Source organism: Manihot esculenta, chromosome 4 (genome assembly GCF_001659605.2).
Source record: "Manihot esculenta cultivar AM560-2 chromosome 4, M.esculenta_v8, whole genome shotgun sequence".
Lineage (NCBI taxonomy): Eukaryota > Viridiplantae > Streptophyta > Magnoliopsida > Malpighiales > Euphorbiaceae > Manihot > Manihot esculenta.
Window position 1 is genome coordinate 8183746 of NC_035164.2, and position 13097 is coordinate 8196842.

General features: G+C 30.0%; 1 protein-coding gene across 3 annotated transcripts; it reads right to left on the reverse strand.

Annotated features, from left to right (window-relative positions):
* Positions 1-4727: 4727 nt before the first annotated feature.
* LOC110613816 (mitogen-activated protein kinase kinase 3) lies at positions 4728-10918 on the reverse strand. Of its 3 annotated transcripts, XR_002487666.2 has the most exons (12): positions 10748-10918; positions 9798-9958; positions 9468-9722; positions 8798-9016; positions 8542-8679; positions 8202-8369; positions 7927-8040; positions 7544-7651; positions 7067-7158; positions 5790-6182; positions 5501-5652; positions 4728-5004 (listed from the first exon to the last, which is right to left on the reverse strand). XR_002487666.2 is itself a non-coding variant. In XM_021755151.2 (11 exons), the coding sequence occupies exons 2-10, from the start codon at positions 9897-9899 to the stop codon at positions 5822-5824; spliced, it is 1557 nt and encodes a 518-aa protein (XP_021610843.1). In that variant the 5' UTR covers positions 9900-9958; positions 10748-10918; the 3' UTR covers positions 4728-5004; positions 5790-5821. The 3 variants fall into 3 exon arrangements, 2 of the variants coding, with proteins under 2 accessions (XP_021610843.1, XP_043812131.1); XM_021755151.2 differs by lacking the exon at positions 5501-5652; XM_043956196.1 differs by having other exon boundaries at positions 4972-5652.
* Between the last annotated feature and the right edge of the window lie 2179 nt (positions 10919-13097).

Here is a 13097-nt window from a genome sequence, read left to right on the forward strand (position 1 = left end):
TGTAGTATCAATTGAAGCTTCCTCCCTTATCTTGAGAGCCTTGAAAAAGGCCTCATCTCAAGCTTTATATTGCTCGAATGTGGCCTGTAGCCTTTTTATGTATTGAAGCATCTACTCATTGTTTAAATTGCTCAAATCAGTTTCATTGACCATTGATGGGGTGTTTTGTCCACTACCAGAAGTGAAGGAATTGATTATGCCATGGTTTCCATTAGTAGCAGCTCGTGAATTGTCAGTCATTTTAGAGAATAGAAAAGGGAAAAGATTGCCTTTTAAGAGAAAATGAAAGATCAATTTCTAATCCAATTGAACAGAGATAATCCAATGGATTTCCTAGCAGCGAACTCAAGTCAGTAAATTGAAGTAAAGGGCGAATGTAATGAAATGCTTAGAATTCAAGAGTAGTTGTATAAGAATGCGTACATTGATCTCTGTGATCATTAGTTTTTATACTGTAATGTAATGAATTATTTAGAATTCAAGAGTAGTTGTCTAAGAATGCGTACCTTGATCTTTGCGATCATTAGTTTTTATGTATTGAAACATCTACTCATTGTTTAAATTGCTCAAATTAATTTTATTGACCATTGATGGAGTGTTTTATCCACTACCAAAAGTGGAGGAATTGATTGCGCCTTTATTGCCATCAGCATTAGCAGCAACTTGTGAATTGTCAGTCATTTTAGAGAATAGAAAAGGGAAAAGATTGCCTTTTAAGAGAAAATGAAAGATCAGTTTCTAATCCAATTGAACAGAGATAATCCAATGGATTTCTTGGCAACGAACTCAAGTCAGTAAACTGAAGAAAATGGCGAATGTAATGAATTGCTTAGAATTCAAGAATAGTTGTATAAGAATGTGTACCTTGATCTTTGCGATCATTAGTTTTTATATTGTAAAAAGATGGAGTTAATTATCACATCTTCTAAAAATCCGATTGGTACCGACTAATTGATAGGGGATCCTGTGATTGTAGATGTAATGAGGATTTGCTGGATTGTACTTGCTAACGGTAACTTTATGTGAAGACTCGACCTATTCAGGAGTCTTTCTTTCCATGGGTGGAACCGTGTATCGACTTATCGGACGCTTGACATGTGACCCTATCTTATAATAACAGTTTATATCTTGCTTTGGGCAATTATTATGTTATATTAATAACTTTGTTTTATTTTATTTTATTTTCAAGAAAATATTTTAAATATCTTTTAATATTTAATAAAATTTAATATATTTAAGATAGGTATAGTTAAAAAGTTAATAAATATTGTATTTTTTTTAATTTCCCAATTCCATTTCAAAAAAAAATGTATTTTTTAATGTGTATAAAAAAGTAAAATGGATAAAATAAATAAATTTTATATATGGAGGGAGTATTATATACGGTGTATAAAGTATAATCAATGATAATAAATGTAAAATATTAAATTATAAGAATTTAATTTTGTTATTTAAATTATATTATTTTTAAAAATAAAAATTAGTCAACATCTACAGATTCATTAAATCCTTGAAAAATATATATTCAAAAGGTAAAAAATAAATATAACCTCAAATAATTATGTTACATGGCATAATAATATAAAATTGAAAATATAATAAGTAAATTTAAATAGATATGGGATATTAAAAATTAGTAAGAGTAATATATTATAAAAATAAATATATATTTAAGTGGATCAGAGAGTTGATGTTACCAATTTTATATACTTTGAGCATATAATTAAAATAATATTTTTAATTTAAATGAAAAAAAAAAGTATATATGGAACTGAGAGTTCAATAAAAAAAAATTCTTGACCCACTTTACTGTTAATATAAAACATAAGACCATATAATTCCTCAAGATTTTTTTAAGGTGTGAAGGTAAATGTATAAAGAATAGTTCAACTACAAATAGAAAATCCTATCCAAAAGCACAATTGATCAGACCCACTCAAATTTTACCAATCAAACCAAGAAAATCAAACCTGAATAAAGAAAAGCCAGGACACTTCCACCATCTTCCAACTGTCTCCACCCCAACAGCGGCTAACACTCCACTACCGACCGCCAGACCATGATCTACACTAGCCATGGTATGTCCTTGGTTCCAGATCGGAAGACCACAGTCAAAGAATCGAAAATTGGAAAGGATACTCGCTGGAAACCACCCCATATATGTAGTTGGAAAATTGAAAAATAGATTCAGCAATAGTGAGAATGCTTATCCGCATCTCAGTCTCTTCTAACCTGATGGAAATCAACTTATAGAATGTGTGGCAACTAAATTTCTGAAGCAAACTATCATTGAACAAAAATAACTTTTTTGCCTAGTACCACCACAAGAAGCCGCACAAGCAACTAATCATTACAATCTCTTTATATACAGGTACCCATTTGAAGAAAATAAAGAAAATCTAAATAAAAATAATAATAAAAAATAAATATAAAATTAAAATTAAAATTAAAATCAAAATCAAAATGGCTCCACTGGTGTTGAGAGAGATGATGACCGCTGGACCTCTGCTCGAGTTCATACAGGAAAGCTAGGTCATCAAAATTTAATAAGTAAGTCTATCCTCTAGCACGCAGTCCAGACCACAGTCGGACAGATCGAACAGAATAGGACTCAAGCCTAACAGATAAGAATCCAGCTCACTTGACTTGATGGATCAGTAGTGAGAACATATCTCTCTTCACATTCAGAACCATGTCAATAGGTTCCGGAGGAAATTAAATAGCCTACTAAAAATATTTAATAGTCATCTGACGATTGAGAAATGGACAATACGTTCATATCTACGATTATGCATGATAGCAACATGTAATATTGTAACTGAATGACGGTTATACGTCATTAGATAATTAAAAAATAATAATAAAAGAAGGGCATTATTTAGATTAAACTTACACATGTACCTAAAACTCTACCATCTTTTAGATATGAGATCATCAAGAGCTATCTCCGAAAAGCTGCACAAAAACAGACCTTACCGAGTAAAACCAAATAGCAAAAATCACAGACAATTGATACTCAAATTTTGGCATGACGTGGAGTTGGAAATCACAGTTCCCTTTCCCTCTCCTCATCCTTTCTCTCTCTCCTATCTTATATATATAACTCTTATGTTGTAGGAATGTTTACATTTTGAGCTAACCAATAGAGATTTCATACTCAACAGTTACTTTATATTTGTTTCGTAAAAGAATCAAACCGGTATTGATAATAAAAAATCTCAACTACTTAGCCATAGAACCCAAAATCTATAACCAACCCATATATTACTTATTGCTTATTTATAAAATAATAGATTATTAATGCATTTAGTTAAATTAAGATCTCAATCTCCTACTTTTTATATAATATATATATATTTTTTATATAATTTTGAGTTTCTTTAGATTTATAAATAATTTCCACAAACGTATTTTAAAAAAGGGAAAATAACATTTATTAGATTATACTACTCTTTTATAACTAATAAATTAATTTTTTTACATTAATAAATTATTTAAAATTACAAGACATAATAATAAATTAAATATACTATAAATAATAATTAAAATAGTTATACTATTCATTAAAATATAATAAAAAAAGTTATGTAAATGCATAATAAATAATTATATTTTAAAATACTTTATAAATATATAATAAATTAACACTCACAGATTTAATTTAATGATAAGTGTATCTGAATAGATAAAAGAGGTTCCACTTCAAAGAAAAGTATATTATAAATTAATATTTTTATATTTACTGCATTAAAATAATAAATTGATATAGCGTTATTAATTATTTATTAAACAGTTATAACTATTAGTTACAATACTATTTCAGAAAAAAAAAAAAAAAAAAAAAAAAAAACTATTAGTTACAGTAAGCTCCTTACTATTTAGTAATAAGCTAAACCAAACAGTTTTATATACCAACAAATAATAATGTTGCCGTATTAGATGTCCCATCAACCTTTAAGAATTTAGTTGTGCCTATAAATAAAATTGCCTTCTCAAAAAATTGATATTATTGTAAATTGACCCAAATATTTGGTTTATTTCACAATTAAGCCTAACATAATAAAAAATATAGAATTTATATTTATATTTATTTTTTCGTCAGCTTATCAAATATTAATTTAAAAAATTACTAATTTTTTTATTTTGATTTTTTAATTAATTTGGATAAACTGAATATAATTAAAAAAATCTTTTAATTGGGCTACAATGACGGTTCAAAAAGCTGTAGATTTTCTAACCAGTGTGATACAAGAATCACAAGACTGCCCTTAAAACAATAGCATCTAAAGCCACAATTGCAACTAATTTTTAAAATTGGGCCATGATTATATATATTGTTAAATTTAAATCAGTGAAATTCAAAAAATTCATGGCACCATTTACTGATGATGTAAAATTCATGGCACCATTTACTGATGTGAAATTTATCGCATGTGAAATTCAACAGACCCCTCGTGTCCAGTGCGTGACATATTTATAAGATGTTCAACATCGGAAAATAAACTATAATACCATTTAAATTTGAATCAGACCTAACTCATTAGTTTTGGAGAAGTTGCTGTAACTCATATAAGAGACACGTAACTAGGTAAGATGTGAAATTCAACTTATATAAATTATAATCGGCACTAAAAAGTAGGTTTTTTTGACAATGTGACCATTAAATATAAAATATTTCATATTTCACATTTCATTAATGAAAATTTAAAAAAAGAGCAGTGGGTGACAAATAAAACATGGAGTTTAGTTGATACTAAACTATATAAATAAATATATTGCTGATTTTGACAGAATTTTCTAGGAGATTAACAGTGAGAGATTAAATTATAGAGTGGAAAAAGTCATGCAAAATTCTGAAGTTGTAGGTCACAATATCTTTGTACTAGAATAGCTGGTGCTTCATTTTCTTCATATAATGCAGCTAACTTCCATGTTTCTTCCCTTTTCTCTTCATCTCTGCTTTCTTTGATATATTTGCTCTAATGGAAATGTAAGCTTGACGGTCTGTTTTCAACCCCATAAGATTTAATTTTCAATAAATAAATGCTCAAATGTTTTTGTATAAGGACGAAAGAAATGATTAAATAACTTTATCTTCTGTTAAAAAAAAAAACAATACTACTAATGGATGTAATATATTTTCCACTGTGATATTGATCATAGCTAACTTTAACAGTATACATTACTAAGTTCATATCACAATCCAAAATTGTGTCCACAATGGATCTTACAATGCCAATATGAAGGCATGTATAAGAAGCTTTATGATATCAATAGTGATACTCTTAATGTTAAGTTGATTTGATCAATGGCAAATTGCAATTTGCAATTAGTCCTGATGCAACTCGTCTTAGGGCTCTGTTGATCAGATCTCCTTGGAAGAAGCAGTTTGTTAATTTGTCTATTAGTTTGGTTCAATGTTTGAGACCGACTAGAGAACTAAGGGGGCATGAACAGAATACAAATGATACATTCAAGTTTAGACAAAGATGAAAATTACCTTGACCCTTATAATCATAGCAACTTGACAAGAACTTAGTAGTCAGGTACACTACATAAGATTGACTCTGTATATTAGATGATGAGTCGTGGACAAATGTAGACCCATAAGTTTACCAGCTTAGATTTCTCACAGCCGTAATGGTTAAATATCTGTCAGACCAAGAAAGGGATAGAGATGAAATAAGAAATTTCCTTACAGGCCTCAAATATGCAGACAGCAACTACGAAAGTAACATCAGAAATTGCATAACCATATAAACTCATAAAGTACGGTTGAGCATACTAACCTTGGAGGAGATGGTTCCCGTTTTCGGTTATTCTACTGCATGATATAAAGATCTTGTTTAGCTATGGAGTAACGTCCAATGGCATTTCCTGGTTCCATGATAAACTGTTCCTGAAATGTGCCCATGCGTTTACTGGGAATATCAATTGAAAGATCTTTAACATTTGGCAGTCCCTCTACTTGCAAACCATCCCCACAGATGAGGAACTGATTTCCAATTATAAAAGAACCAGATACACGGATTGCAACTCCATCTTGACCATGAGCACGGCACTGTAGTTTTTCAACAACGTGAACCAGTCTTTCAGGAGGCCAATCACCAGCTAAAGTGCTTCGTATATTTGACAAGGCTGCAAAAATATCTCTAGGACCAACAGATTGTTTTCCAGAGAAACTAGAAAGAACAAAATTTTATCTTAGTCTATACTTAGGGCAAGAATACACAACTGAGTAGCAGTTCCAAATCATAAATGTAATATACGACCAGAACTCTGTTTGTTTTGCAGAAATAATTTTCTAGAAGTCACCCTTTTTTTTGTGATTTTTGAAATATGCAAACTCTCAGAAACAGATAAGAATTAACAAAAACATCACTTAGTTATGCACCTATTAGTCTACTAACCACTGTCAGAAATATTTGATTGTTGAAACTGCTAGTTGGCAATGAGAGTCATAATTTACCCAGTATAATTTTTTCTGTACAATGTGCAAAAGTATGACCCTCACATATGCAAATGTTCTCATAATCTTCTTTGTTAAAGGAAATTTTTTCACATTGCAGTCCAAATGTCAGTTACGAGTTCCCTTCCCAATTCTTTGTTGTAACAATAGAACACAATAAGTACAGACTAAAAGATCATTTGCCATCTCAGAAAGCGTTTTCTACAAACATATGGTTATCTTAGCTTTCATGTCCTTTCATATATTTAGCCATTGTAAAAAGAGTTCATCTATTGAGAAAGTGATGTGTAACCTTAGAGTATAAGAAGTCTTATCATATTCTACTGTTCTTCCCTTGCCTAATTCACAAATATATCCTATGTCTTATAATTTGTTCTTCTCTAGGATCTACATCACAAAATAATAAGTTTCTTTTGGAACTACAAAGCTTTTTCATTTTCAAATTCAAGTATTATGACCAAGGAAATGGAGCATCGAAATCCTTCCAATCAAACTTTTTGCTGCCTGACAACAAATATTTTTAAATCCTTTTCATAAGAACAATGTCTAATAATTAATAGAAGATTCGAGAGAATATAGAGTTTCATAGTTTAGTACCTAAAAGTTGAGCCTTCATTATATAATGTCTTTGCGTGCTGCCAAAGCTCATCCGGGCCATCAAAAAGCAAGTAATAATGTATAGTCAGCATCTGCTCATGTAAAGACATAACCATTAAAAACCAATAAGCAATAGGCTGAAGACACCTGATGTTTCAATTTCAACCATCAAATGCTTTCAATATATGTGATATGGATTAGAGAAAATGCTACAAAACTAATAACTAGATCATAAGAAAAAAAGTCTTGTGTATTCATCTAAGATCAAATAAAAATGGTCACGTATTGATCAATATGCATATGCAGCATGAGCAGTTAGTGATATTTTAAACACTTTCAATGCTTTTAACTTGATATGTATGGATAACTAGATGACACCTACTCCACAAAAACCTTATAAATACAAAATATAATTTGCAGATTCAACCTAAGATGAAATCTGCAATATGGGATGCATGTCTATGTGTATTGACTTACATCTGCCAAATCCTTCATCTTTTGCGTTGGATCAAAAACGCTTTGGACAAATGCTGCTAGGTCTACACTAGTGTGAGCATATTTCGTAATAAACGGGTGTGAAAGAAGCTGCAATAAGTAAATACAAAATCAAAAATGACAAACTTTGAAAAAAAATCCCTTATTCAATTCCTCAAGATTAAAATAAATATGGACGTAAGAAAATCCATGCATTAATAAAACAAGAATTCTGATTTTTGGTAAATTTGAATATTTCAAGCAGGAAATGAAGTTTATATTATAATAGAATCATGACAACATCTCGCAATGCTACCAAGGAATGCAAAGGATCTATAAGTACAAGGGCATTTCATATCCTGCAAAGCTCATCAATACTTGTTTACCTGCTCTGCCGTTGGCCTAGCATTGGGATCCTTCTGGAGGCAAATATCGATAAATGAGCAGAATTCTGGTGAAAATTTGTGTTTGGTTGGTGATGGCGATGGATCATCCAAGATCTTGCATAAAGAACTAATAATTTAGTTGCAAGATGACAAAATGATGCATTGAACAGAAAAGCTTCAAAGCGACATACCTCTCACATGTGCCTGCACATGTGAGAGAAATAAATATGCACAAACACATAAGTAAATAAAATGGCATCAATACATCAATTTACCTGCAACATAAGGTTAACAGGTCCTTCATTAGCCGTGTATGGGAACTCCCCAGTGCCACATTCAAAAAGAGCAAGACCAAGACTCCAAATATCAGCTGGATAAGAATAGTTGTCATTTCGAATTCGTTCAGGCGACATATATGTGACAGTCCCAACAAAAGTAGCGCACTGGAAAGTTTCATTTTCACAAACAAAAATTAGCAACAACTACATCCATTTATAATAGTTATTTATGTTATTGAGCAACAAAAAAGTGAGAAAATCAATTCAAATTGACAAAGAATGAGAAAGTTGAACAAAAATAAAATAAAGCACAGCTTAAGTAGCATCTATTACTAACCATCGCCATTGAATTCTCTAGGCCAGCACTTATGCCGAAATCTGTTATTTTTGGCTCGCCCTTTAGATTCACAAGCAGATTTGCTGGTTTTATGTCTCTATGAACTAAATGTCGAACCCCATGCAAGTAGCTTAGACCCTGGAAGGATTGAAAAAAAAAAGGAAAAATAAATGAGTCATGAAGCACTTAGCAATTAACAGTGAAAGAAAAGCAGCTGTAATGGGAAAAACTAGCCAAAACAGCACAACTTTATTACATGCAGAAGCTTTTGAAACATATGTGAAAGCACTGGTTCTGGTATCTTTTTCCGCACTCGTAACATGTCTGCTAATGAACCTCCATCCATGTATTCTAAAGCTATGCTTATTTGCCCAGAGTCAGGAGTATAAAATGCTCCATGGAATTCCACAAGGCCCTCATAACAAGGTGCCTCACATAGTGTCCGAATCTCAGTAAGAAGCTGTTGTCTTTTCTCCTGATAAGTAAAAACATGATCAATGGTATGAGATGGTGAGAAAATAAATGGTTCACCATGGTACCTATATAATGAAACTCCTATCTTTGATCAAATTTTATAGGCGCTGCATGCTATTCAAGTATAGGTAACGGACATACAGACTATTTCAACTGCCATTATCGAAGAAAGATAACAAAGCATACATGGGAAAATGGCCCACGATGAGGATATCCATTATGCTACTCTTTATGGATAAAGATTGCACGACATGAGCACTTACATATAAAAACAGTAATAACTACAAAAATGACTCTTTTAGTGAGATTCTGCGAATCAATGATGGAACCAAAATACATTATTGTCATGAACAGGTGTACGACTAAAATGAGAAGTGTACGACTAAAATGAGAAGTGTACTCCTGATATCAAGACAACAACAGAAAATTAAGTAATGATGAGAGATGCTGACCTTTTCAAAAATATTAATTTTCTTTAGGGCAAGAATTCTATGTGTAGGAATATGAAGAGCTCTCTGAACAACACTGCTAGCACCACTACCTATAGCTCCAAAAATTCTCATCTCTTGGGAGGCACATCGATATGTTTTCTCACTATGATCTGTTTCATCTACTGGTGAAGAAGTGCACTTTTGCAATCCCAGCTCATTTATGTTGTAGACTCCATATGATCTGCTTAATAAGTTAACAGTTCCACCATCTGACAGCTTCAAATACACAACAATACATTAGAAAAATACCTTCCACTTATTTGCCTGAATATATTCAATAGTTAAAGTTACCATATAAGAATCGCTAGGATCCAAGGTTGACCCTGCAGAGAAGCCCTTTTCAGCATCAAATAATGGTACAAGCTTCTTCCTTAATTCCTCCAACCCAGCCATGATAAATTACCAACTCCACATCAATTGAAGAAACATTGATTCCTTCCCATTTGTTCCATCTGCATGCATTGAAACTCATTCATTACTCTTGAACTGAAAACAAACAGGCATATTAACAAATAGAACATATGAAATTCAGCATGGACTTCAATTCTTTAAGTTCATCCACTTATTCCCTGTATCTCACTCTTCTAAAACAAATTAATCTTGATAACAAATTGAACATAGAAGCATCCTAACAAGAATGTGTGAAATGCAGCTACTGTATACCTCATGAAATTTGAAACACAACCGTTTTTTTCTATTGTTATCAAAAAGCATACACCGCAAGTATCACTCCCACAGTCTGACCAAAGATAACATCACCAACTAATGGAGAACACTTCTCAAGATTGAAAGCAACTGCACAAGAGAATTCATCACTGACCCATCTAAACTAGCATTAAGATTTTTCAAGCAAGACTTATATCCTATATGTCAATATAAGGCAATTAAAGAAAGAACTTTAACAATCTTCTATTTTAGTTTAGGAGGCCAATCATTCAGAGTAAGTTGGACATTTAATTTCAAGAAGTAAAAACTTTCCCAAAAAAATTCAATCTGATGCTTCAATAAACAACCATCTTGGTAAATTTGAAAACTTTTAAGACCATAAATTCAACAACTTATGATTAAATAGTATTCTAATTTAGATTATAATCAAAGCCCAGAAAAATTTGCTTGTTAAACATGCCGAAACAGCTACGATTCAAAGCAAAACAAACTCATATATGATCAAAGAACAGAACACAAAGAAATAGAAGATGGATTTGGGAAAGAGATTATGATAACTGCGCTAAGTTTCTTACAGTTTTTGTTGATACCAAATCAAACTGAAACTGAAGGTACTTTATTTCATTGTCACTTGATATCAATCTGCTAATTTATGGGAAGGTCGTGATTACGAATAAAACCGTGCGGTTTCCTTTTTACCAGATCCACAAGGATTAAGATGCACGCACTGCGAACGACTGAATTCTCACGTCGGCCTTTTTATAATAATAAAAAAAAAAAATGGTGCCCGAGCATTGTAATAAAATTATTAGTTCAAAAAAAATAAATTCAAATTATTAAACCGTATTTGAATTGGATTCCATTACATATTTTAATATTTTTAAAAATTAAAATATCATATTAATATTAATATACAGAATTTATTATATTTAGAAGGGAAAATTACTTTTTTATCCATGAGGTTTAACATAATTAATAATTTTGTCCCTCTATTTTGACGATTCAAAGTCTTTCTGTCTAAAATAGATGTTTAGTCAGAAAGTCAAAGGTGATAAGTGATATATTTTCTAAAAATGTCCTTAATGAACTTATTAAACCCCTCAATGTGAAACCCTCCCTCTTTTCCTCTTTCGTAACTTCTCTATCTCTTTTTTTTCTCCCTCATATTTTCTCTATTTTTTTTGGCATTATTGATTTTCCTTCTTTTTTTTTCTCTTTTTCATCTTTCTTTTCTTCTATATCTTCCTCTTTTGTTCCTCTAAAATATTTGCAACTAAGTAGACAACAAAAGCCTATAATCAACTTCTCCCAACACCCTTCTCTCTCTAAATCCACCACCACTTCCCCGATCAACACCACCACCATCATTCATAAGATGGAATTCCAAGTCTTGGAATCCCTAAATCATTATTTGAGAGTTGTAAATTCTTTTCTTGGAGGATTAATAGAGATATGAAAGAGTGAGTTCTTGCAAAAATAGAGAGAGATTTATTGCAAAAGAGGTAGAAGTTATGGTGAGACACTGACATGAGAACTGAGGGATTAGTGATTTGGAGATGAAGAGTTAGAGAAATAGTATGAGGAAGAATAAGAAGAATCTGCAATGAAGAGGTATTGGGTTTGGGTTTCATGATTTTAAAATAATTGGACTTTTATCAATTTTGTCAATTCACGTATTCTATACGGGTATTTTAGACAGAAGGACTACGAATTTAGACGGAAGAGAAAGTGAGGGACTTAAGTGTTGGGTCGCCAAAATAGAGGGATAGAAGTGTTAATTGTGCTAAACTTTAGGGACTAAAAAGTAATTTCCCTATTTAGAAATATTTTTTTTTTTAATTTTAGATAATGTATCAGTTTCACATTGAATGGATATACACTCATGTAAAAAATTAAAATTTTTATATATATTAAATTTATAAATTAATTTGTATATATAATTAATTAAAAATCAGAATATTATATTAATTATTTGGATAAGATTTTTTTTTCTCTCTAAATTTTAGTAGATTTTGACAGTTTAGCTATAGGAGAAGTTACTTTTCCAAGTTTGAACCATTCGGTTCATAAGCATTAAATGTATTCTTCATCTGTTTTTTTTTTTTTTTTTTTTTTTTGTAAATTTATTAAAAAATAAAAACTTTATTTAAGTAAAATGTGTTATTTTTTAATAAATAATTTAATTAAATTGAAATAAATAATTTAATTTTTGATAAAAAATTTTTAATTTTTTAAAATATAAAAAAAATCAACCATATAAAAATAATTTTTATACTTCCTAATAATTTTAAATTTTCTAATTGAATTATTTTGAGCAAATAAAATCTAAATTTTTTCGCTTAAAATTGAAATATTTTATAAAAAAATAATATAATTTATCAACTTTCAAAAATCACAAAAAAAAAAAAAAAACCTTAACAACACAGCATATAACGCGCGATATTAGCATATCAGCTCATACATTTAATCTATGATCTAGAATATTAAATGAAAAACATATTACTAAGTATACTAAATACAAAAATTTTTAGTCTATTGGAATAAAATAAATAGAAATAATTTTTTATACTGTTTAAATTCTTTTTTTTACTTCAATATTTATTTTATTTTCATGATAGGCGATAGAATAAATTTTAAATATTAAATTTAATAAATTATTATTTTAAATTTAGAGGACAAGTTTAGAAATAAATAATAAAATTAAAAATTATTAAAATTATTAATTATATAAATTTCAAAAAAAAATATTATTTAATTCTTATAATATAATAGTTCTTATTATATAGCTATTAGAAACATAGAAAAGGAAAATAAATTATTAAAAATTAACTTGTTTTATAAAAAATATCTTTAAAAAAATTATATTTTTTTACGGAAATCACTTGATAAATTAGCACATTAAACATGCAATTAAACACTTGTAGG